Raw genomic sequence first — 26,860 nt, forward strand, 5'->3', positions numbered from 1 at the left:
TTTCCCCTTTCCTCTTCCTCTCTTCCCCTCTTTGTTTCCCTTTTTTCCTGTCTTACTCTCTTTTCTCATCTCCTATTTCTCTCTTCTCCCTTCTCATCTGATTAGGTCTTTTTATATATATATATATATTTATATATGTGTTGACCACTAACGTGGACATTCAATGTGCTAGAAATAGATCACATCTTGTGTCTAATAAGACCTAAAACATGAAATATAGCGTGATACCAAAACGTAAGCGGGCAAGACATTTAAAATCACCGAAAAAGGAACATTCTTAAACAGGGACCGGTTTCAAAATTTAACAATCTTACCGACTGTCTATTTCTCTTCAGCCTGATTTGTAATGGAACCATAATCATCAGAACCCCATACAAAGTTGCCCACCGCCATAGGTGCGCATGTATATGGTTCTGCTAATTACAGCTTAATGGTAAAATTCAAAAGTCTTCGTTTTGACGTGCTAATTCCAGGAATATGTCTGCAGAGAATATTTACTGCGTCGCATATATCCAGTATGAGAACTCTGTAAGGGTTAATATATTATTAAAAAATATGGCAAAAAATCATATATTAATTAATATCGATTAATTACCGTGCTAGCTTCCTGGTAATTAATCGATATTAATTAATATATGATTTTTTGCCCTATTTTTTAATAATATATATATATATATATATATATATATATATATATATATATATATCTTACTCCATATTTTGCTCTTCCATTCTTTCCCTCTCCTCATAAACATGCACACACTTGGTTAGTCCACATCACTCCATGAGGAGCATAGGGCCGATCTCCTGGTTTCTGTGGCATATATATTCACTCCTGGATGGAATGCCAGTCCATCACAAGATTACTCCTGTTTTCCTGTTGAGTAGACTGGAGCAATGTGAAATGAAGTGTTTTGCTCAAGATTACAACAGATTGCCTGGTCCAGGAATCGAAACCACAACCTTACAGTCATGAGTCCAACACCCTAACAACTAAGCCATGCCCCTCCACATATTGCTCACACTATACTTGCATAAATGTGTACAAACGAAATACCAGTAATATAATAAATCTTCTTTTAACCCTTTTGTATTCAGATTATTGTGTCAAATATAATCCTTATTTATTGACATTGTTTTGAAATAATCCTGCATTATCTCATAGCTTTGAGATTTCGATGATGTGATTGATCATATTTAGAATGATGTAAGGCAAGTGTGAGGGGCCAGATCTGGCTGGTTTGCACATAAAACAGAATATCTGGGCCTGATATGGCCAGTTTAAATGTTAAAGGGTTAACGAACCATAGGCGCAGGAGTGGCTGTGTGGTAAGTAGCTTGCTTACCAACCACATGGTTCTGGGTTCAGTCCCACTGCGTGGCACCTTGGGCAAATGTCTTCTACTATAGCCTCAAGCCGACCAAAGCCTTGTGAGTGGATTTGGTAGACGGAAACTGAAAGAAGACCGTCATATATATGTATATATATATGTGTATGTGTTTATGTCCCTGTAACTTAGCGGTTCGGCAAAAGAGACTGATAGAATAAGTACTAGGCTTACAAAGAATAAGTCCTGGGGTCGATTTGCTCGACTAAGGCGGTGCTCCAGCATGGCCACAGTCAGAAGACTGAAACAAGTAAAAGAGAACTCCTGTAAACAGTTACACTTATGTAGTTAGGATTATGACTGACCCCTAATTATAACATTTGACCTGTCCTGACTACATCTTGCCCCTATTTACAAGACTTGTAATCACTGTATTTGATCAGTCCTTAATAGTTGACTCTAGAAATAATTGTCTTTTTTATATATTTATTGTCTCCTCTCATCAATTACTGTACTCTGAACTGAATTCTAGTTACAAAAATTTTTTTTAGTAACATGTTGTTATGGTTACCTGTGCAGTACGTTAGTGAAGTCGTATATACTAACAGAGCCAGACAATATTGTATATAACATAGCTTTGTTGCTGTGTGTCTATATGTATATCTACGTGTATTGCTGTGTTTGTGTATATCGTGCAAGGTAGTATATAGGCTTACCAACTACATGTGTGTGAATACACATGAACATTTGTGCAAACATGAATTTGTCAACATACATTTGCATATATTTCTGCATGAACAGGTATATATATATATATATATATATATATGTGTGTGTATGTGTTGTGCAGTAACATATTCCTAGATGCAGAAAAATCTGTTTGAGTCTGTTTCCTAGTTATTGGGTGCATTTTTCTTCTGTGTATCTCTGTCTTCACGTGTATACTTAATATGCCACCATTTTACGAAACACAGACATAACACAGCAATTATTCACCATAGTGATTTCCAGTTATTTTAAAAGTGTTTATGACTCTTTACCAATATTTGACAAACACAGTCAACAACCACACAGTCCTGGAACCCCATTTTCATCCTCTTGAAATATATATATATATATATATATATTTATAGGCGCAGGTGTAGCTGTGTGGTAAGAAGCTTGCTAACCAACCACATGATTCCTGGTTCAATCCCACTGCATGGCACCTTTGGCAAGTGTCTTCTACTATAGCCTTGGGCCGACCAAAGCCTTCTAAGTGGATTTGGTAGACAGAAACTGAAAGAAGCCTGTCGTATATATATATATATGTGTGTGTGTGTGTGTGTTTGTCCTACCACCATCTCTTGACAACTGATGCTGGCGTGTTTATGTCCCCCTGTAACTTAGCAGTTCAGTAAAAGAGACCAATAGAATAAGTCCTGGGGTCAATTTGTTCAACTAAAGGCAGTGCTCCAGCATGACTGCAGTCAAATTACTGATGCAAACAAAAGAATAAAAGATATATATATATATATATATATATATATATATATATATATATATATATATATATATATATATATATATATGTATGTATGTATCTGTGTTTGTGTCTGTCTACACACGCACACATACACACATAACTGCTTCCACTCATTAACAGTTGAGTGGATAAAAAAAAAAAAATCTTATTAGTTTTCTGTAACTGATTGGGATGAAATATTGCAAAATTTATGAAAAAATTCCAAAACTTTAAACCAAGAAATTTTTAAATAAACCTAACAAAGACAAATCAAAGATGACTCTACTGCCATTTGGTAAGCAGCCAGGCTCTATATGCAGAAAAAAGGTGTTGGTAGGAATAGCATACAGAGTACATGTTGTAAGTTATGGATTGCAGGCAAACTGACTGGCATGAAGGATTCTGTGTGTAGCAGAATGTGCAGGCGTAATTAGCATAAAGAGCACTTATAAAATAAATTTATCCAAATGCATAGAGGGCTTTTCTGTAAGTAGTTAATAACTTCTGTTACCTTGGTGACCTAATTAGCAATGGCGGTATGTGCTCTGAAAGCATAGAAACCAATGTAAGAACAAGGAGGGAGCCTTTAATTTTGCTTGCATCTAAGAGATTTTCTTTCTGAGGAAAGAGCAGAATGCTTGTGTACAAAGTGTAATATTGCATGGTGGAGAGAGAGAGAGACCTGGGCATGCAATATGGGTGTGTTAGCACTCCGTCGTTTACAATGTCGAGGGTTCCAGTTGATCCGATCAACAGGACAGCCTGCTCGTGAAATTAATGTACAAGTGGCTGAGCACTCCACAGACACGTGTACCCTTAACGTAGTTCTTGGGGATATTCAGCGTGACACAGTGTGACAAGGCTGACCCTTTGAATTACGGGCACAACAGAAACAGGAAGAAAGAGAGAGAGAAAGTTGTGGTGAAAGAGTACAACAGGGTTCGCCACCATCCCCTGCCGGAGCCTCGTGGAGCTTTAGGGGTTTTTTGCTCAATAAACACTCACAACGCCCGGTCTGGGAATCGAAACCCCGATCCTACGACCGCGAGTCCGCTGCCCTAACCACTGGGCCATTGTGCCTCCACTCAATATGGGTAGGGGACGTGAAAAGGCTGGAAAGAAATGAGTGGGGGCATGTTCTGCTGGATTTGTGATGTTAATGTGTATGACTGACAAGATAGAAATGGACAGAAGAAAACTGGGTTGTCTGTTCTTGTCTCTTTATATTGTCCCTAATAAGAGGCTCAATGGAGCATCATGCTTGTCTTGTCTCATCATTATTACATCCACCTTAACGAAGGCAGAGGTATTGTTTTCAGTCACGTTTGTTTGTCTGTCTGTCCGTGGGCAAGATATCTCAAGAACCGCCAGATGGATTTGGATGAAACTTTCTGGAATGTTTCACCTTGTGACTGGCATGAACTGATTAGATGTTGGGATCGATCCACTACCAGACAAGGATTCTGGATTATTTTTCCATTTTTAAAAATTAATTTTGGTTCATTTTTAGTATTGCTTGTGAGAGCAGTTGAGTTTATTGCTTATTATTTTATTACTTAGCCTTTTATTGCTGAATCTTATAATTAAATTTTTTAATTCCAGGTGGCATGTTAAAGGTTTATGGGGAAGCTCTGAGCCCTAATATTCCTTACAAGACCCTCTTGGTCTCTGCAACAGATACGGCCAGTTTTGTGGTTGAAGAAACCTTAGAAAAGTATGGATATCCTAAAGAGGAGGCTTACAAATATTGCTTAGTCCAAGTAAGTCTTGCATATTATTTGTATATATTATTTGTATATATTATATGTATGTATATGTTTGTGTCTGTATTTGTCCCAACCATCATCGCTTGACAACCAATGTTGGTGTGTTTACGTCCATGTAACTTAGCAGTTCAGCAAAAGAGACTGATAGAATAAGTACTAGGCTTACAAAGAATAAGTTCTAAGGTCGATTTATTCGACTAAAGGTAGTGCTCCAGCATGGCTACAGTCAAGGCTGAAACAAATATATATAGATATATATATAGAGAGAGAGAAAGAAAGAAAGGTGGCAGGCAGGCAGAATTTTGGTTTTAATTTTTGTCTTGAGGAATTCGGTTAACAAATGAAAGCAGTAATATAGAATTATCCAAAATTCTGACTGCCTCCTTTCTCTCAATATACAATATCTGTACACCATTTCAAATACTCTACATACACACGCATATATATATATGTGTATATATATATATATATATATATATATATATATATATATATGTCTGTCTGTAAAATATTGGCTGTCAACATTACCCATGCCCACACACCATCCCCTTCATTACTGCTACATTACCATTGCAGCTCTCCCACCACTACCACCATCATCAGTGCTACCATCATTGTAACTCTATTGTGACCTCCATCACACATACTGCTGCACACCACTGCCTCAGTCACCATTACCTCCTCTTCCTCCTCCATCACCTCCTCTTCCTCCTCCATCACCTCCTCTTCCTCCTCCATCACCACAACCATGCTGCTGCCAATGTGTGATCCAAGAAACATGTGTCTGTCTACAGTAATTTATGTAAATATGTTAATTAACTAGTGTTGAAATATTTGCCTAATTTATTGACCCCTCCCCCTTCTTTTTTTTTTTCTTCTGCTGGGGCTGTTTTTACAGAAGTTGGAATGATGTCTTTTTTTTGGTGAACATTGAACATGCTACAATAGTAATATACACGCGTCAGTTACACCACACACACACACACACACACACACACACACACACACGGAGTATATGTAGTGCATACACCGACACGTTCCAGTGCAGGGTATATGTGCATAGGCACACACACACACATACACACACACACCTTTTGCAGTGTGGTATGTATAGGTGTGTGACCGAGCGTGATCATTGCCAGAGCAGCTGTCTGGCTTCTGTGCCAGTGGCACGTAAATAGCACCATTTGAGCGTGATTGTTACCAGTGTCGCCTTACTGGCACTTGTGCCGGTGGCACATGAAAAAACATTCAAGCGAGGTCGTTGCCAGTGCCGCTGGACTGGCTCCTGTGCAAGTGGCACGTAAAAGCACCCACAACACTCTCGGAGTGGTTGGCGTTAGGAAGGGCATCCAGCTGTAGAAACTCTGCCAGATCAGATTGGAGCCTGGTGCAGCCTTCTGGTTCGCCAGTCCTCGGTCAAATCGTCCAACTCATGCTAGCATAGAAGGCGGACGTTAAACTATGATGATGAGATATATATATATATATATATATATATATATGAAAGCATAGAGAGTTGGTGCTTTTTAACAAGTTGCTGTCTCCAGATAGAAAGGCAAAATGGACTACGCAAGATAGGAGGAGACACGTGGGATAGAGAGTCACTGAAGAAGTCACAGTATGTATGATGAAAGATCCCAGACAAAGGGCACTAAAATAATTATAATCATCATTTAACGTCTGCTTTCCATGTTAGCATGGGTTGGACGATTTGACTGGGGACTGGTGAACCAGATGGCTACACCAGGCTCCAATCTGATCTGACAGTTTTTACAGCTGATTGTCCTTCCTAAAGCCTTCCCAAGTCTTCAGTCAAATCGTCCAACCCATGCTAGCATGGAAAGTGGTCGTTAAATGATGCTGATTTTATATATAGGTATATATATATATATATATATATATATATATATATATATATATATATATAATTATAAGATCTGGTAATTAGTCATATATTAATATATTAATTAATATCGATTAATTATCAGGGGGCCAGCACATTTAAAGAATCAAAGAGATTCAGAAATATTATCTGCAATCTCAGGGGATTAAGGTACATTTAAAAAACTTTTTTAGGTCTTAATAGACACAAGATGTGATCTATTTCTAGCGCATTAATTGTCCACGTTAGTGGTCGACGTTATTTTATATATATATATATATATATATATATATACTCTCTGAGTGGTTGGCATTAGGAAGGGCATCCAGCTGTAGAAACTCTGCCAAATCAGATTGGAGCCTGGTGTAGCCATCTGGTTTCACCAGTCCTCAGTCAAATCGTCCAACCCATGCTAGCATGGAAAGCGGACGTTAAACGACTATGATGATGATGATGATGATACAAGCACACACGCAAACACTAACACAAAGTATCAAAACACACATAAGCACCAACACACATACATGCAAGCACACACATTTTCTATGCATGCCTGACTTCTAAGTTTTGGACAGTTGGGAGTAAAACATCCTACTCATTTTCAATTCATTCTCTTGTGTATGTGTGTATACACACACACACACACACACACACACGAGGTCAACCAGTATCTAAAAAAACTGTTATTTATGGTAAGATCTTCCTAGGAAGTCTTGTTTCCCACATTTGTTGTGAAAGCAGAACTTGTATGATCACGTGTTCTCTCCATATCATGTTCACCATTGTTCATTAACATCCACCCACCCACCCACCCTATACACTATGACTGTGCCACTGAGTCAGTCATTCTGTGTGTGTATATATTATATATATTTCTCACATTTGATATTATTGATAATTCAGTTTTAGTCATCTGTACACCACATTATTATCATTGTTGTATATCTCTCAACACTTAACACCAACCAACCATTGTTGATTATATCTCTTTCATACTTCTTATCTAAAAGATGGTCTCTCTCTTTTTTTCTCTCTCTCTCTCTCTCTCTTACTTTATCATACACAGACACATAACACAAAAAGTATCCAGTGTAATTTAGTGTGATAACAATAGACATATACTTAAGCCTGGCTCAGTGGTTAGAGCAGTGGGCTCACAATCAGGAGGTAGTGAGTTTGATTCCTGGATCGGGCTGTGTGTTGTGTTCTTGAGCAAGACGCTTTATTTCACGTTGCTCTATTTAACACAGCTGTAGAAATGAGTTGCAATGTCATCACTGGTGCCAAGCTGTATTGACCTTTGCCTTTCCTTTGGATAACATCAGTGACATGCAGAAGGGAGACTGGTATGCATTGGCGATCGCTGGTCTTCCGCAAACAACTTTGTCTCGATTTGTACCATGGAGGGGAACTTTCTAGGTGCAATCCCTCAGCCATTCATGACCAAAAAGGATCTTTACTTCAAGCCATAAACATACACACATGCACGCGTCTACACAGGTATACACCTCCCCCCTCCCCCCGCAGTTGTGCACCTCACAAACACAAATATGCATGTGCACACACCCACACAACCACAGCAATAGCCATACACCTTTGCAGATATGAATGTGCCCATGCAGTTATGTACATGACCACATAGATATGTATGCACTTTCATAGCTATGAATGCACACATCAATGCAGATATGCATGCACCTTCTCAAATGTACACCCATGCAAATACACATGCACATACATTCCTACACAGGTATCCATAAATACTGTTGAGTTTCTCACTAATTAAGACTGAAGGCCTCTTAGGGTCCTTTCCTTATATATTTGTTTGTTTCTTTTCATTTTGGCGATAATGGTTGATTGATTGATTATTACCAAATTATTTCAGGTGACTGTTCCAAAGGGAGATCGAGAATACCATGGTGGATCATTTGGTGAAGAAAGTTTTGTCCAGGATGATGATTACCCATTGTCTATTTTACTCCAACACGTCTCCAAAAATGGTAATGTTCTTCAAAAAAATCTTTCTTCTTCTTGATCACAATCATCATTATTAGAATGAAGAGCTGGCAGAATTGTTAGCACACTAAGCAAAATGCTTCACATTTCATCTGTCTTTATAGTTTTGAGTTCAAATTATACCAAGGTTGGCTTTACCTTTCATCCTTTTGGGGTCGATAAAATAAGTACCACTGGGGTCGATGTAATCGACTTAATCCCGTTCCCCCAAGCTGCCTTTGTGGCAAAAGTTTGAAACCATCATCATTATTATTATTATTATTATTATTATGGTTGTGAGCTGGCAGAATTGTGACTGTGCCAAACAAAATGCTTAGGTGCATTTCTTTTAGCTCTTTCTGTACCTGGTTCAAATGCTGCCGAGGTTGACTTTTCCTGTCATCCTTTCATAGTTGATAAGCCACCTTCTCCAGTACCTCCCCCCCATTCCCATTCTTAAAGGATCTTTATCTTGCAAGTTAAGATGGTGACTTTGTCGGGGCTATAAAAAGCATGTAAAAAGCATCCAGTCCTTGCTGTAAAGTGGTTGGTATTTGGAAGGGCATCCAGCTGCAAAAGACCATGCCAAAACTGACTCCACCAGTGCTGGTGTCTCATGAAAAGCACCTAATCCATTAGGAAGGGCATCCAAGCAGAAACCATGCCAAAACAGACAGTGGAGCCTGGTGCAGACCTCTGGCCTGCCAGCTCCTGTCAAGCTGTCTAACCCATGCCAGCATGGAAAATGGACATTAAATGAGGATGATGAAGGTACAGTGTTAAAAAACATAAAGATGTTGAAGGCTAAATATAAAAATGGTTAGCAAAATGTTGTACAAGAGTTCTATAATAATATTTAGATCCTTAGTAATATTTTCTGGAATGTGCTTGTCTGTCTGTCTTTGTAGGTTATCTGTCAAATATATATATATATATATATATATATATATATATATATATATATATATATATATATATATATATATATATACACACATATATTGTGGTGCTGATGGCAGCCAACATTAAAATGATATCGGAATAGATTTGGGTTGAACAATAAATGATGCTTGGTTCTCCACATTTGTCATCTCTGTCATGGAAACATTAATATTTATTATGGAGCTTGTGATGTGATGGTTGAATTGTTAGAGTAGTAGAGCGGTAGCTAAACACCGCCTTACCATATTTGGTTATCTCGCTCTCTCTCTCTCTCCACTTCCCTCTACCTCTCTCATTCAACCTTTCATGTATGTACATGTGTATGTATGTATTTGTATTCATGTATGGACATATTTGTGTGTATATATTTGTATTTGTGTGTGTGTGTGTGTGTCTCTCTGACTGTATAAATGTGAGTGTTTGTCATCTACTTAATGGTCATATACCCCTTCCACTACAGATAAGATAATCACCAGTCATTGAAAGCTTCCTTCTCCCTCCCTGATTTATTTTAATATTTATAGTTAACTGGAAGAGGAGGAAAAGAAAGTACTGTTCACCTTCACAGGATCACCCCCCCCCCCCACGAACTTCCCCAGTTTGTCAGTGGAGATCCAAAGTCAGTTAAACTTGAACTTTAGTTCATAGTCTATAGTGTAGATATAGTCCTTCCAGGTAGGGTTAGTAAGAGGGCCAACTGCAGTGAAATGATGGCCATTTAGTTATTTAATCCCGGATCATTTCATTTCTGTTACATCTATGATTGAAGTATGAGAGCCAATGCAGCCCCTATTTGGAAAGATGATGCAATGTGATTTGAGAAGGGTTTAGTCCTGTACTTCCTTCCTTGGTGCAGGGTTATGGAACCCTTTTAGCAGCAAGAGGAAATTGCAAGTGCATAAGAACGCCTGGGAGCACATCTGTGCTGAGGGAAACGACTCTTTATTTAATTATATAAATTCATAGATATGTAATTAGTTTTGAGTTACTGTACGGGTATTAAAACATTTAAGGCATAAATCATTTTTATCTTGTTTTTATCTGTGGCTTTGAAGAGTTTGTTGGAGGGGTGGGGGTTCGAATTTGATTATGGGGGAGAGGGAGGGTCCCCATTCTTGGCATAGATGATACTACATTAAAATGCAGCGATGAGATAAGGGAGTTGAATTAGTTAAGCTGCATATATATACATATTCCTGTGCCCACATATGCATATATATATATATATATATATATATATATATGTATATATATATATATATATGTATAGATGTTTGTACATATACGTATGTATATATGCACATATATATATTTATATGTATATACATACACACACACACACACACACACACACACACAACTTCAGGATTTAGAGACAGTGTTGTAGCAGTATAAAAAATAGAAAGGATACATCATGCTTGAGGACTAATGATGCATGTTATGTATGAGAGAGAGAGAGAGAGAGAGAGAGAGAGAAAGAAGGAAGGACTGAGACTAAAGGTGTTTATCTAGATGGCCTCAATTGTTTTTTTTTCTCTTCTTTTCTAGTTTAGGGCTGTTTGTGGTGTAGTAGTTGCTCTTTTGCAATATAGGTCACTCTTGAGCAACTAAACAACTAATCACGGCTGAATCTATTGTTTAGTCTAAGTCAGCTATGACCAAGCAGATTCACAATGAAATGTTTTATTGTCATGGCTGTCTTATAATTAAAAAAAATTTTTTCTTATTTCTTGCATTTTGTATCCAGGTAGATGTTATTCCGTGTTTTTTTTGTTTTTTTTTTTCAAGATTTTTTTTTTACGGTGGTCTTGTGTGATTTGATGTGAATTTTGCTACTGTATCTAACAGGTTGACTGATCACATAGATCAGGGGTCAGGGAACTTTTTTAACCAATTACCCCCAAAATATTTCTGTCTATGCCGACGTTACGCTCTTGATTTGAAAGGAAGAAAATCATAGATTCTTTGAATTCAAGAAGTTTATGGAATCTATTTATATGAATCTATTTACACATCCATTACATTGGACAGATGTAGTGTTGCCAGAAGGAAAATTTCTGTAGTAACAAGGAACATGTTTTTTTTTTTTTTTTTTCAATTTTACTTATATCTAATGAATCCTCATTACCCTCAAGAATTTCATTTTTACCCCACTTGGGGTAATTCACCCCAGTTTGCCGACTCCTGACATAGAGGTTCTTTCATGTGTTCAGAACTGAGTTATGATCTGTCTGTATAGAGAAATCCTAGTTTTTAGGACTCAGTTTTAGTATTGGAATTGGCTACATTGTCCCATGAGAATGATTGTGGAGGGCCATTCAGTGCGTCCCTTTTTCCAGAAATGGAAAATGGACGAGTAAGGGGTTCTTCTAGTAGGAAAATTGTTATTGAAACCAAAGAATCAACCTATATGTTGCACAGAACAGAAAGACATGATATAAATATTAAATTAGCAATAAGGATGGCAGACAGACAATCAGTAGAATGTGCCAGGTTATACAGAGTGAAGGTTTCTCTATAGATCATGAGTACATTTTCATCTTGTTCCATGACCTCCCTCTTACTGTCTCCCCCAACCCCCATTTCAGTCCAATTTACCAAACTCTTTAAAGATTCAGTTAATGTCAGCTACCCGTTCATTAATCTCAATGCATGTCATTGCCCTACTTGAGTTGTTTCCTCTTTGCTCATTTTAGTCTTGTTAATTATTCGCGATAGCTGACCAAGACCCTTAGTAATAACAACTGAAGCTGGCTTCAGTTGACTACATAACACTGATAAGGTCTAATAAGGTTGAAATGTGTCTTGCTGATACTTTGCCTCCAAACCAAGATCAAATGCTCCTTGAAGCATGTAAATTAATTTTACAATTTGTGTGTGAATTATTTTTTTCTCTTCCCAAGAGAAATTTCAACTGAAATTTTTTTTGCAAACATCATTCAGTACATCATCTCCGTGACTGATTTACAGATGATATTTCTGTTTGATTGATGTTGAAGAAATGATATAAAAAAAAAAAAGGTGTGAGAAAGGCAGGTGTGTAGTAGGAGTAAAAATAGATGTGTGTATAGATTGTATGTGTGCAATGTATGTAGATGGATGAGAAATAATGTATCTGTGCAGATGGGCACGCGTGTAGCTTTGTGTGTTTCCACTTAGTATAAGAGCCATATAAGTTACATAGAACAGACGTAGGACTCTTATTACGAAATCTAAGCAACATTTCAATCCACTTTGCCAAATTCTATAAAAACATTCTTGATTCAGTTAATAATGTCAGCTCATATCATCTTTTATCTTTATCCTTCCATTTCTTCCTTACTGAACTTTTTCTTTATAAACAAGTATTTCCTTATTCTCTCTCTCTTTCTCTTTCTCTCTCTGTCTCTCTCTCTCTTATTACACTTCGTCTCCCCTTCGGATTTTTATCAAAATGCAATTTGATGTCTACCTTACAGTAATATTTGGCATCTTGGTTCATATTGTTGCGGTGATGGTTTTGATGAAGTGTTTAGTGTCAATGGTGATAGGACGCTCTTGCTTTCCTGTTTAACCCCAGGTTAGCCCCGATCAAGTAGACCTATGGTCAAGGGTATTTCAGTCATGAATAGTCCTTGGCATAGCATACCAAGGGCTACATTATATGATATGTGTCCTTTCTTTTTCAAAACATTAGGGTGGTTGTGGTTTGAGGCATGTTTGGCTTGTTATTTCCAGCAGGTTGAGTGACTACATACAAATTAATTTTGTTGATGTTGTTGGCAATAGTTAAATGATTGACCCTGGCTAAGCAGATTTATGATCAAAGACATTCCAACATGACCACCATCTCCTCATCCTCTCGGGAATTGTGTATCCAAGACTACATTACCCAGTCTATCCCTCTTTTCATGATGGCAGAATGTAATTTAAAGCAGATTGAGCTTCTATTTCTAGCAGGTCAAGTGACCAATTGTTAATAGTAATGATATTGGCTGTTGTTGCTGTTGTTTAGCCCAAGGCAGACTTAATTAAGCAGATTTATGAACGAAGGCATTCCAGCCATGACCATCCTATATTTTTAGAGGCCCCTAACATATTTATCTGTATAAAATAGGTTAAATTAAGAGAGATTTAGCTTGCAAATATAACTTATAGGTCCTTGAATTACACAGCAAGGTCTCTTGGCTTTTATCTTTTATGGGTTTCATCCAGAGGCTGTGGCCATGCTGGTGCACCATCTTTTAAATTTTCTAAACTCCATCGTTTATGTTCTTATATTCCATACCAAATTTTGGTTTTTCTCTTCTGAAACTGGTTATTTAGTCAAAATATGAAAAAAACACACACAAAATGAAGTGAACTTACATCCTGATAGGTGGGACGGGAAACAGTCTTTGCCCACCCTCTTTACTCCTTTACTTTGTATATGATGATTCATTTTAATTTTTGAACAAAATTTTATTTTCTTGTGTATTCACGTCTCCATTTATAATTATTTTCTAATTAGTCTTCATTAAAAGCATTCGCTCACGTTATCTGTTATAATTTTTTTTTTTATTTCCTTCAATCTGTTTCCTTCAATTCTTGATTTTCAGATAAGGTAATTCACTTCATGTGTTCATGTCTGTCTGTCTGTTTGTCTATCTACATTTCATAGAGTAATTCTCATGTCTGGTCAGTTGGAGTGGCTGTGTGGTAAGTAGCTTGCATACGAACCACATGGTTCCGAGTTCAGTCCCACTGCGTGACATCTTGGGCAAGTGTCTTCTACTATAGCCTCGGGCTGACCAAAGCCTTGTGAGTGGATTTGGAAGACGGAAACTGAAAGAAGCCCGTTATATATATATATATATATATATATATATATATATATATATGTGTGTGTGTGTGTGTGTGTGTGTGTGTGTGTGTGTGTGTGTGTGTGTGTGTGTTTCAGATTTCTGTGGATGTTACTAAGTGTTGGGTGTGATCTCTAACTGATGTTCTGTATCTTTCCCAGCAGGTTGGTATATGTTCCATCTAGTTATTTTTCTAAGAGAGCCGATAAGCATTGTAATAAAGTACCAGTCAAGTACTGGAGTTAACAGTAGTGACAAAAACATCTCCCTTCAAAATTGTTGGTTTTGTACTGAAATTCAAAACCATTCTTAATATTTTATTCAACATATTCCCCTCTCGGATTCACACACTTATTGCAGCAGTCTTTCAGTTTTTCTAAGCTCTGTAAAAGACCTCAGAAGGCCTTTCATGATACCCTTAAAATCAGGAACTTTTCACCACCCTCTTCTATGTAAGATCTATGAAGTGTCAAGTGTGTGTGTGTGTGTGTGTGTGTGTGTGTGTATATGTATATGTATATATATATGTATATATATATATATATATATATAGAGAGAGAGAGAGAGAGAGAGAGAGAGAGAGAGAGAGAGAAAGAGAGAGAGAGAGAGAGAGAGAGAGAGAGAGAGAGAGCAAAGTATACGTACTCCGCTATATTTTATATATAAAAAATGTGATATTATTAATGTAAGTCATATGTGTGTAGTATGTAATTGTACTATTTTCTTTGTTGTATATATGTCGTAATGTGTGTGTGGTACCCTGTAGTATTATATGCCATATGTTGTGTATATGTATGTGCAAATCCCAGTGGTATACTTACGTGTTTGTCTGCGTGTTTTTAATTATTCCCCAAGGCATCTATTATTATTACGGGAATTGTTTGTTTTCAATCACAACTTTCTGCAGTTGCCTATTTCCAATGCTTTATTTTTTGACTGGTTTCTTCATATCATTGCCCATTAGAACTGATACATCATCACCACAACAGGTATAGCTGTGTGGTTAAGACGTTCACTTTCCAACCACATGGTTCTTGGTGCGGTGGCATGGTACGCGAGTGTCTTCTGTTATAGCCCCTGGCTTATCAAAACCTAAGTGGATTGGTTGACAGAAATTGAAAGAAGCCCTTTAGATATTGTGAGAGTATGTCTCTTTGAAACATCAAATGATTGTAAATGAACGTTTTTTTCTGCAGAAACATGTCTGGCCTTGAGGAAAATACCATCTTGCTTGGAAACCAGGAAAGGTTGGCAACAGGAAGGGCAACCCAGCTGTAGAAAATCGCTCTCAATAAACTCTGTCCGACCCATGCAAGCATGGAAAAGTGGATATCAAAATGATAATGAGGATACTAAGGCCGGAAAATTGACAGAATTGTTAGAAATTTGGGGTGGAAAGTCTTGTTTTATCTCTTTGTGATCTGAGTTTAAATCTTGCTGAGGTCAACTTTGCCTTTCATCCTTCCAGGCTTGATAAAATGCTAGTCATTCTGGGGTCATATAATCGACTGCCCCCCTCTATCCCCTACCCCTGTACCTATATTAGAAGTAATCATCTGGGTAGGAATTGGCTGAATCATTAGTGTCAGATGAAAAGCGTTGTGATGTTGCTTTCAATTCTTTATATTTTGAGTTCAAATCCTGCTGAGGCCTACTTTATCTTTCATTCTTATGAGGCTTCATAAAATAGTACTAGGATTGATTTCATCAGCTAACACCCACCACCAAAATTTTAGGCCTTGTGCCTATATATGAAACAATGTTTTTGTTACTGTTGTTACTACTACTAAGGCAGAGCTGATAGAATTGTTAGTAGATTGGATAAAGTGCTTTGCAGCATTTCTTCCAGCTCTTTACATTCAGAGTTCAAACTCCACCAAGGTTGACTTTGCATTTCATCCTTTCATGGTCATCAAATTAAGTACCTGTTGAGTACTGGGTTTGATTTCCCCCCCCCCCCCGCCAAAATTGCTGGCCCTATACCAAAATTTGAAGCCACCACCATCATCATTACCAACATTATCATTATTATTTCCATCTTCATCATCATCTTTATTATTATTATTATTATTATTATTATTATTATGAGTGTTTCATTCTGATCTTCCCAGCAAAGGTATCAGAACAAATTGAAGGTAGGACACCAACTTCCTTTCGTCTGTTTGGTGATGCATCTCATTGTGTTTTTTGGTTGCTCTTCCTTACCGATTCTCTTTCAGTTGCCTGCAATCTAAACTAAACTAATCAATTTATTTTAATTATTTATTTTTGCTGTTTTTAAATTTTTTTCATTATATATTTGTTGTTGTTGTTGTAACTGATTGCATGAAACCATTGGTTGTTATTTCTCTAAGGAATCTTGTGCAAAGTGTTAGCTGTGTAGTGAGTCACTCTTTGGAATAGTTTAACACAAAAGAAACCCGTTTTATGGGAAATAATGTCTCCATAGTTCTAATTGTTGTTGTTGTTGTTTGGTGACTCTTGTCTGATTTGGTTGAGTAAATTTATCTTGGATGTAAACATTTGACTGTCATATCTGACCATTCTGTCTTCATTGACAAGAATGTGTATTCGTGTTTGTTTATGTATATATATGTGTGTGTATATATATATATATATATATATATATATATATATATATATGGTAGATAGAAACTGAAAAAAGCCTGTCGTATATATATATATATATATATATATGTGTGTGTGTGTTTATCCCCGCCAACATCGCTTGACAACCAATTCTCATCACCTGGCATAAAGCAACTTCCCTCAATACTACACCCAACTAAGTTGAGGGCGGGGGGGGGTCTTGTCTTGTAAATTACTTGGTGACCTTTTTGGTGCCAGTAATATTTATAAAGCTCCCAGTAAGGTCTGTTAAGTGGTTGACATTAGAGAGGGCATCCACCTGGAGAAACCATGCCAAAGCAGACTTTGGAGCTTGACAGGCCAACCCATTGCTAGCAATTGAAGATGGATCATAAATGGTGGTGGTCGTGGTGTGTGTGTGTGTGTAAAATTTAAAATTCAGTCTTTGGTTTTCTATCATACATACAAAGATGGGTTGGTTTTGTCGGAAATGCCTTTGAACATAGGTCTTGCACAGTCATTTGGCTCAGGGCTAAAGAATATGTAACAGCCAAATGTCTTTATTAAAAACAAACCCTGTCTTTGCTCTTCCGAATGGCTTCCGCATGTTTCCTGCTTTAAATCTACCGAATCAGCCGGATTGTTCTTCAGCCAACTGCTCATCTCAGAATTTCTTCAAGCAGAACTGAGCATGGAAGAAGCACGACTCAAATGAATGCCAATTTTGGCAACCTACTTCCTATTCCATATTTTCTCCCCCCCCCCCCCGTTTGACTGATGTTAGCAGTCAAACATTTCATGTTATCTATTTTATTTTGAAGTTTTGGAATACACTTAAGGTGTATGTGTGTGGAGGGGTGTAGGTGAACTAATGTGACTTATTTTAGATAAACCTGTATATAATTAGACCACTTTTTTCATAAGTTTGTAAGAAAGATAAGAAAAAAAAAAGGAAAATTGGGGTTGTAGGTGGGGATATAATAAATCACCAGTTCTTTAGAAATTTTCATTTGGTTTTTTTTTTTCGCCAAGGAACACTTTTCTTCAGAGACTTCGTTGCAGTTTCATTCCTCCTCACTCTTCCCTCTCCCTCATACACACACACTCTCTCTCTCTCTCTGCCTCCCCCTATCTGTCTATCACAAACATAAGGTATTCCATTTGTTTGTGGTGGTTGCAGCAGCAGTGATGAGGAGGGGGAGACAATGAAACTTAACGATTTCCCCAGAAATCTGTTCTTTGCTCTTTGTATTGTTTACTTAGCACAACAACAGAACAATTGTTGGCTGCGTAACACCCAACACAGCTGGTGCAGTCAACTCACCCACCTACCTGCCCACCTACCCAGCTTCCCTCTGGAATATCTTCATTCTTCAGATCTGTTCTTAGGAAATAGCTTTCGCTCAATGTGGCCATTTATTTCTCTATTTGTTTAGTTAATACAGGTGTATATATTATTTTTATTATTATTAGTAGTAGTAGTAGTTGTATTAGTAAATGTCAAGAGAATAGTAAAAAACCTCTTGTTGCTGAATGGCAAAGTATGCATGCATGCATGTACTCTGATGTAATATATGGATAGCTTCAGGGTGGGTCTACATCTTTTTGTCAGCTGCCTAGAGACCAGGACCTGATTACCTAAGTGCTGACCAAAGTAACTTATCAAAAACTTTATCTCAGGGTGGGGGAAGATTTTTTTTTTTTTTTTTTTAAGCTCTTAGTTGAAATTAATCCCCGGTTCCTTTTGCTCACATTTAAACTGCTCTAACTGCATGCGTAGCAGTTTGTTTAGAGGTCGTATGGTACAGTTTTAAACACCACACAATTTTTTTTTGTTTTTCTAGAATTCTCTGTCATGTGTCTGTATGCGAATGCTTGCTGTTTTTTCTAATACTGAACTAACATCTCTAGTAAATCTTGCTTCCCTTTTCAAAATTGCACCCCTCTGGAATTCTGTTCTTGCTTACCTCCACCTCCCAACCTCACCTCTTACAAACCTGGACCCATTTGTGTTGAATTGATCAACAAAGGGTTTATGTGTGTTTAAATGTGTGTGTGTAATAAATATATAAAATAAAAATTGCACAGGAGGTTAACAAAACACACACACACATACACGGCTTCACATGCTCAACACTCATCAGTTATTGGCCAAAAATCATTGAAAATTTGAGCCATTATATATATATATATATATATATATGTAGTATCCCATATTTTATATGTATGAATCGTTCTGGATATTGCATCGAAATGTTCATAGGTCATTTTTATTATTATTATTATTATTATTATTATTATTATTATAATGTATTTTCAATGGATCAGTTTTGAGCTCTATTTAAAGTTGCTATATGTGTGTGTGTGTGTGTGTGTAATGTATATATATAATAATGGACTCTCCTGTCGCTAGACAACATGAGGGTTCGACAATTTCGTACCGAACAACCACACAGATGATTTGTTTATAGTGATCAAATGTTTGTACACATAAGCTCCGTCCATCATATCGACATTACCTGTTACAGGTGCAACTGGGTGCCACATGTCAGATATCGAAATGATCGCAGAGCAACATGAAATGAAGTAACATTCCTACGACAGCAGAGATAGTCTTCGCTCACATGTTCTAACGTTTTCCCAGTTGTGTAACTGAGTTCCAGGCAATTTTTTAACTTTTTAATTTTATTTTCTGTGGAGCAAATTCTATGGGTTTATCTTTTTATTGGCTCTCTTTTCAGTTAGCAGTGAGATACCCCAAAGAATCTTTAAAAAATTTGCTTTTAATTACTTATTGTACAGTCAAGACTACGGAGTTAAGTAGTTAGCTGTGTGATCACATGATTTCGGGGTTTGATCTCATTGGCCCTGTGATAGACAACCCTTGTACTAGGGTTGACTTGTAATTTGCGAATAATATTAATGAACAGAAATTGACAGCTTTAAGACAGAGGTGAGTAGCCTCTGACCTAATAATAGAACAGGTCTTGTAATTACTGACCTTGTAGAATAGGTCAGGAATTCTCTGACGTTGCAGGATATGCTGTGATGTAACTGCGACTCTGACCATCCTGTTTTTTTACAAGCACAGTATAGAGTTATGTTGTTTTTTCTCTTGTTGAGGTAGTGGGGTATAGTTTGAGGGAGATGTGATTGCTATTTCTGGTAGGTCCAGTAACCAACATGAGAATTTGTTGTTTACACTTTAATTACTAGTTTTATAAAAGCTGGGGTAAAAACTCCAAGGTCACAAGGCCCAGGTTTTGGAGAAAGAGGTCACCAATATAATGTTTATTATTGCTTTGCAAGGAGAATAATGATAATAATAATAATAGGACAGATAGATAACAACACTTCTGCTGTATCGACCCCCTTTCTCTCTTTCATGTCTACCGTAGCTTTAAAGTCTGAACCACTCTGAACAGTCAGCTTGTCTCTGTAAGGATTAATACATTCTTTTCTTCGTGATCTGTTTTATCTCCTTCAAGAGAACAATCATAACTTGTGTCAATGATGGTGGTGTCTTGTTTGGTTGTGGTGTGGTGGGAGTGAGGTGGGGGTTAGTAAATGTTTTGAATAATTTAGGTGTGTCAACTAAAGACTTAGAAATGTAAGTGAATATAGTAGTAGTAGTAGCAGCAGCATTGTTTCAGTAACCTTTAGTTTTCCAGCCCACCACCACCACCACCAACTGCAGCAAGAAGACTTCCTCAACACTGACAACAAAAGTAACAATGGCTGCTATTGCTGCAGCGGCATTCTCACTATCAACACCAACAGCTTCAGCAACAATACCACCACCTACTACGACTACTACTACTGCTACTGACAATATCCCCTTTGAGTGAACCCGACAACCACCACCAGCTCTGCAACAACATCCCCAGTAACGGTGATCCCCCCCCCCCCCCCATGTCACTACTAAGGCCAGCAGCTATTGACCATAGCCTGCTGAAAACCCTGGGTTCTAGTTCTCTCTTGTAGAATAAACTCTGAAGCCAAGCAAGATGGAGCCCAGTTAGTACTTAGATGGGTGACAATTTGAGAAAACCCTGCTAGAAATAGTAACCAGAATTTCCTCAGATCACATCCTACATTTATTAAGTAAATGGACATGTTAATATATCCCAGATAAATTCTGCATGAAAAAAACACGTTGGTTGTGGCTGGACTCCTTTAGATCAAGACCAGCCTGGGGTCAAATAGCTACAAAAATATTGGTGTTATTACCGACAATATCTGTTTACAAGTGTTGAATGCCTTTCTCTCCCTATTCATTTATTGCTATCTCTGTTGTCTATTTCTGTCTCTTTCTTTCTCCCTCACCCCTCTATTACTAGCTCTCTCTGTCAGTTATATTTTTAAATCCTATTTTGGGTTGAGGTAAATTTAATCTGAGTACATTGACCTGCCATAAACCCGACTCGGGCTGAGAATAATTTGTCTCAATCCTGTCCTGTCACAAACAAATGTTTTAAGTTCTCCTCTGAACACAAACTCTTTGAAAGTTGTGTTTATTAAAATATCATTTAAAAGGAAAGCAGAATTAGAATTATGAAATCTTTTTAACTTTCATCTTACCTTCATTATTTTATCAAATTCACTGATGTAATTATGCATGCTGATAATGAAAATCACATTCATTTTAAAAGAAGTTACAAGTTATGTCATTTTCAGCCTGTCTGAAGCTTCAGTTTGCTGAATTTATATCTCAAGAATCCTTTGGGTCAGGATTTATTAGTTTTCATAGCATTGACCTTTTAATGTTCAGATTATTCTGCCAAACGTAATGCTCATTGATTCACATTGTTTTGAATTAATCATGTATTATCTCATATCCTAGAGATTTCAATGATATGATTGTTTGATGCAGAATAACATTGCAGGGTAGGTGGATCTGGTCAGGTTGAACATAAAACAGATGGAATATTTTAGCCGGATATGGCTGGTTTAAATGCTAAAGGGTTAAAAAGATAAGTAAATCTCTCCTTCATAAAAACATTGATTTTAAGCCAGAAAATGTTCTCACTGAGAATTGAATGAAGTACAACAGACTTGGAATGGTAAACAGTTACACAATTCTACTTTGGTATTACATAGAGCTAGGATTCTTCAAAGGAACCTCTACATGGTTGCATTCCCTGCAAGAAATACCGAGCAAAAATACATTGTGTACATTATCGTACTAGGTAGATTGTCTGAACATTATGATGAGAATCATTGGGCTTGACACATAGATCAGGGATGACCTTAAGGTGGGATGAACTGTACATTACTGACAGACATAGAGCTAAGGTTGGCTCAGAATAGATAAGGATATCTGACAATTAGATTTCATTTACTATGTCTCTCACTATGTAACCATACTGTGTGTATAAATGTATGTAGATATGTATATATATGTGTGTGTGTGTGTGTGTGTGTGTGTGTGTATATATATATATATATTTTTTTTTTTTTCTCAATTTTTTTCTCCGTGTTTTTCTCCTTGTCTCTGTATTCTTTCTGTTGAAGAGCGTAGCTCGAAACGTCAAAGACTTTCCGTATTCCCGAGCGTCATACTAATATATACTTTTGTTATTTACACCACCTGTCCTCGTCTGTTGTTATTATTTGTATATTCTCCCATATATATATATATATATATATATCAAGTAAAATGGTTTCTATACTTGTATAAACAAACATGGTGTGCTGTTATTTAAGCATGACATTTATTGTATGAAACAAAGGTTATTTAAATATTCAACTCAGCCATATGCACACTTACTCACTTGTACACAAACAAATTCAAGCAGACAAGAGTTAATCTATTGGATAGGAATATTAGATTCAGGTTTGAAATTTTACAAGGAAAATCATGCAGTTCTGTAATGAATAGATACATTAGAGTGAACAAATTTTAGAATCGAGATTAGAAATTTATTCAGAAATTATGCGTTTTCAGATCTCGTCTAAAAATGTCATAAATACAGATAGTGTGAAATCAATATTTCTTTAATGAAATACAAAGTCAGCTTTGCTGAATAGAACTTATGAATTGTCAATCATTGAACATGTGTAACCCGTTGTGGTGAATTAGATTAATTAAATTAGATTATTCTTAATTTTTACACGTTTTTTTTTTCTTTTCTTTTTTTTTTTTTTACCTGCTTGCATTAAGTTGTAATCGTTTCCAGTTTTTTTGTTGGATTCAACTCCTTGAGATCAACCCTTACCACCTCTTTCTATAGCTTTCTCTTCCACAGAATCCTCCAGTTTGGATTACTTGGCACTACTTTACTCAACTGTTATTATCCTCCACGTGCATCACATGTCCATAGCAGTGTAGTCTCTTCTTTTAACACACTAGATCTGATTTCTTCTGTACTCAGTTCTTTATTCAACTCATTCTTCAGTGCTTGGCACAGCATCGACTAATTATGAATATGTACACCTGTGACAATTGTAATTCACCATGTGGCCTTACTACATGTGGTGATGTTAGTGATGGAAAATTATGGCACTGCAAGCATTGTAAAAGGAGCAAATCAGTTTGTTACCTTTCACTTTTTTGAGAGAATTCATATTTCACCAGTGTTTGTGTTGTGTAAAAAGTTGACTTATCTCCCCCTTGATTTTTATTCACTTTTTTAAATCTGACCAAACTGAACAATTACCAAGGTTTTCTAAATCGGTGCCATCTTGGAGTTAATCAACAATAAAATCTATAAAGTGTTAAATCAATATTAGAAAACATTGAGATATGTGTACCATAGATAAGGCATCTGAATGCGAAAGGGTTTAGAATTAGCCATGCATTTTCTCATAGCTTTGTGATTTCAAAGATGTGATTGTATATTTTAACAGACATTGTTGGGTAGGTGTGAGAAGCCAACTCTGACCAGTTTGAACATAAAATCGGTAGAAAATTTAGGGGCTGGATATGGCTGGTTTGAATGCTAAAGGGTTAAAGTTTTACATTTGAAACACCTGGTAAAAGACACTTGAGGTGTTTGTTTGGTAAGTCACCTTGCTTACAAAGTTTAATTTCTATTGCTGTGTTTATGACCATCTTTCATTATATATGTGTGTGTGTGTGTGTATATATATATATATATATATATATATATAAAAATAACGTCGACCACTAACGTGGACAATTAATGCGCTAGAAATAGATCACATCTTTGTCTATTAAGACCTAAATTGTTCTCAACATGAAATATAGCAGCATACCAAAACATGAGCGGGCAAGATATTTAAAATCACCTAAAAAAGCATTCTTAAACAGGAACCGGTTTCGAATTTAACAAATTCTTACCATTTGTCTATTCCTCTTCAGCCTGATTTGTAATGTAACCGCAATCATCAGAATCGTATACAGAGTTGCCCACTGCCATGGGTGCGCGTGCATATGGTTCTGCTAATTACAACTTAATGGTAAAATTCAAAAGTCTTCGTTTTGGCGCGCTAATTCCAGGAATATATCTGCAGAAAATATTTACTGCGTCGTATATATTCAGTAAACATATGATATAATTGTATCTGTTTTTGTTCTTTAGAAACTATCATTTTCCAATTGCGGCTGAGACCACAAGACGACAGAAAGAAAGAACGCATTCGTGCCGTGTCACACAATGACTTGCGCCATCGTGATCATTCTCCGGAATCCTCTCAGTACCAGTTGCCATACCTTGTTGAAATTCATCCTGGTATTAACCTTTTACTTTCTCTTTATTTTATTTACTTTATTGTCCTTTTTTTTTTTTCCCTCTCCCCGCTTCCAATTTGAGATGAAATGTCAAGTCTGGCAGAAACCTTTGCTCTCTCCCTCTCCGCCTCTCAACCTTTCATGATAAAACTATATCTGCTGGATGTGAATGAAATTTCACTGGTTTATTGGGCTTACTTTGATACAAAATTTATTACCCTATCCTTTTTTTTTTTTTTTTTGAATTTATTTTGTTTATTTTTGTTGGGCTGACTGATGGCATAAATGTTTATAACGGAGCCCTATATGTCAACATTACAAAGCAAGATGATTTGTCTGTAGGCCATTTGAAGAATAATAGTTGAAATGATGCCAAAATACCAAAGATAAAGTGGGTGTGTGGGACAGTATCCATTGACATCAGCATCAGTAAACCTGTATAATTACTAATTGATGCTTCAAATTTTTTTTTTCTATGTGGTGATGGTGATGGTGGTAGTGGGTGGGGTTTCATTCTGGAATTATTTGAGGTAGGGTTGTTAGTGAAAAAGAAAAGATACTCTTAAAGAATGAAGTAATAATGTAAGAGCAGAATCTAACAATAGAGTAGTTGATCCGACTAAACTAGGTCTAATTCTGAATGTAACTTAAATGAAACAATTCTAAGAATAATATGAAAAGTAAAAAATCAAAAAAAAACAAAAAAAAAATCAATGCTTGAGTATGTTCCAGACACGAACAGTCTGGCATTATGGTCTCAGAACTATAATGTTATTTTTCTCGTTATCTGCACCAGATTTTTAAAGTAGTAAACTTCAAACCATCCTCTTACATTTTTATCATTTTTATTTTTGTATTTTGACTTTTTTTTTTTTTTAAAGTTCCACTATCGGCTTTCTTCAATTGGAACCATTTTATAGAAACCAATTCTAGCGTGTCTGATTTCATATTGATCACACACACACACACACACACACACACACACACACACACACACACACACACAGTCAGTTGTGTGCCATGCAGTATGTCTGAGATTATTTAGGAGATCAACTGCTGTATAACTGCTAAATGGTTTTATATAGTTAGATTATATTTCACTTAAGTCTAGACATTTTTGTGTTGACAGAAATAGTTGAACATTAAATGGAATCAACTTTACCTTTTTATCTATCCAAAAATGACAAGAAAGCAAACATGTTTGGATCAGTCCACTGGACTCTTATCCATTTCTGCAAATTTCCTTCTACACCAAGAAATATGCGATTATTTCCTTATATCCCTTATATATTCACAGTCCATATCCCACCAAATCTTTGTTTACTTGTTTGTCAAATCCACTCACAAGGCTTTGGTCAGCTCAAGGCTATAGTAGAAGACACTTGCCCAAGGTGCCACACAGTGGGACTGAACCTGGAACCATGTGGTTGGTAAGCAAGCTTCTTACCACACACCCACATGTTCCTTTACATTCCGAGTTGAAATCTTGTAGATATTTACTTCGCCTTTTCAACCTTCCAAAGTTAACATTAAGAGAATTACTAGAACTGAATTTGATATTCGTATTCTCTCCTCTATAATGTGTGACCTTGTATGGGCGTAAAAAAAAAAAGTCATTATTAGTCTTGTGTTACAGAGAAATGGGTCTTTCTCCACAATATGAACATTAATACTCTCCAAGACACCATTTAATTATTTTAGAGAATAAATTTTTTGTTTTTTAATTACTGCATTATGAAATCATTGCATATGAAAATCGTATTCAAGTAACATTCTTTTTAGTAGTTTAGTTTGTTTTAGTTTGACTGTGGCCATGTTGGAGCACAGTCTTTGCGGTGTTTCTAAATTTAAACTAAAGCCTTTTAATGCAACTAAATGTTCATATTTGAATATTCTTTAAGTATAGAATAACAGCTTTATTTTGTTGCAAGTAGTTGCACAAATTTCTCTGAAATTGTTTATAAAATGTATTATGTTGTATATATAAAAATAGGACAAATTTAAAATAGAATGAAAATGTAAAAAAATGATTTAATAATTTTAAACACAATTTCAATGAACCATACAATTTAGCATGAAGATACCCTCTACCCTCACTTCTCTGTTCTGTTAGGATGGAGATCAGTTATGGGAGGTGCTGAAAAGTTCCTGACTTTAAGGGTATCATGAAAGGCCTGGTTAGAGGACCACTGCAGTAAGTGTGTGAATCTGAGAAGGGAATATGTTGAACAAAGTCATAATTAACTGATCGTCCTGTAGTTTCTTTTACCCAAAGGAATAAAGGGTATAAAATAGTAAAAATAATGATATTATAGTGATGCTGAAATAATATATCTTT

General features: G+C 36.5%; 1 protein-coding gene across 11 annotated transcripts in view; it reads left to right on the top strand.

Annotated features, from left to right (window-relative positions):
• The window catches only part of LOC106880869 (uncharacterized), a 152,776-nt gene that overhangs the window by 89,899 nt on the left and 36,017 nt on the right, over positions 1 to 26,860 (top strand). For 6 of the 11 annotated variants that reach the window (XM_089358968.1, XM_089358972.1, XM_089358974.1 and 3 more), the window contains 4 exons: positions 4,435 to 4,592; positions 8,369 to 8,483; positions 16,352 to 16,375; positions 24,374 to 24,523. In XM_089358968.1, the coding sequence (XP_089215094.1) occupies positions 4,435 to 4,592; positions 8,369 to 8,483; positions 16,352 to 16,375; positions 24,374 to 24,523 (447 nt within the window). The remainder of the gene's footprint in view (positions 1 to 4,434; positions 4,593 to 8,368; positions 8,484 to 16,351; positions 16,376 to 24,373; positions 24,524 to 26,860) is intronic. The other 5 variants (XM_089358970.1, XM_089358977.1, XM_089358976.1 and 2 more) reach the window with 1 other exon arrangement.

Source organism: Octopus bimaculoides, chromosome 10 (assembly GCF_046866305.1).
Source record: "Octopus bimaculoides isolate indiv1 chromosome 10, ASM4686630v1, whole genome shotgun sequence".
Lineage (NCBI taxonomy): Eukaryota > Metazoa > Mollusca > Cephalopoda > Octopoda > Octopodidae > Octopus > Octopus bimaculoides.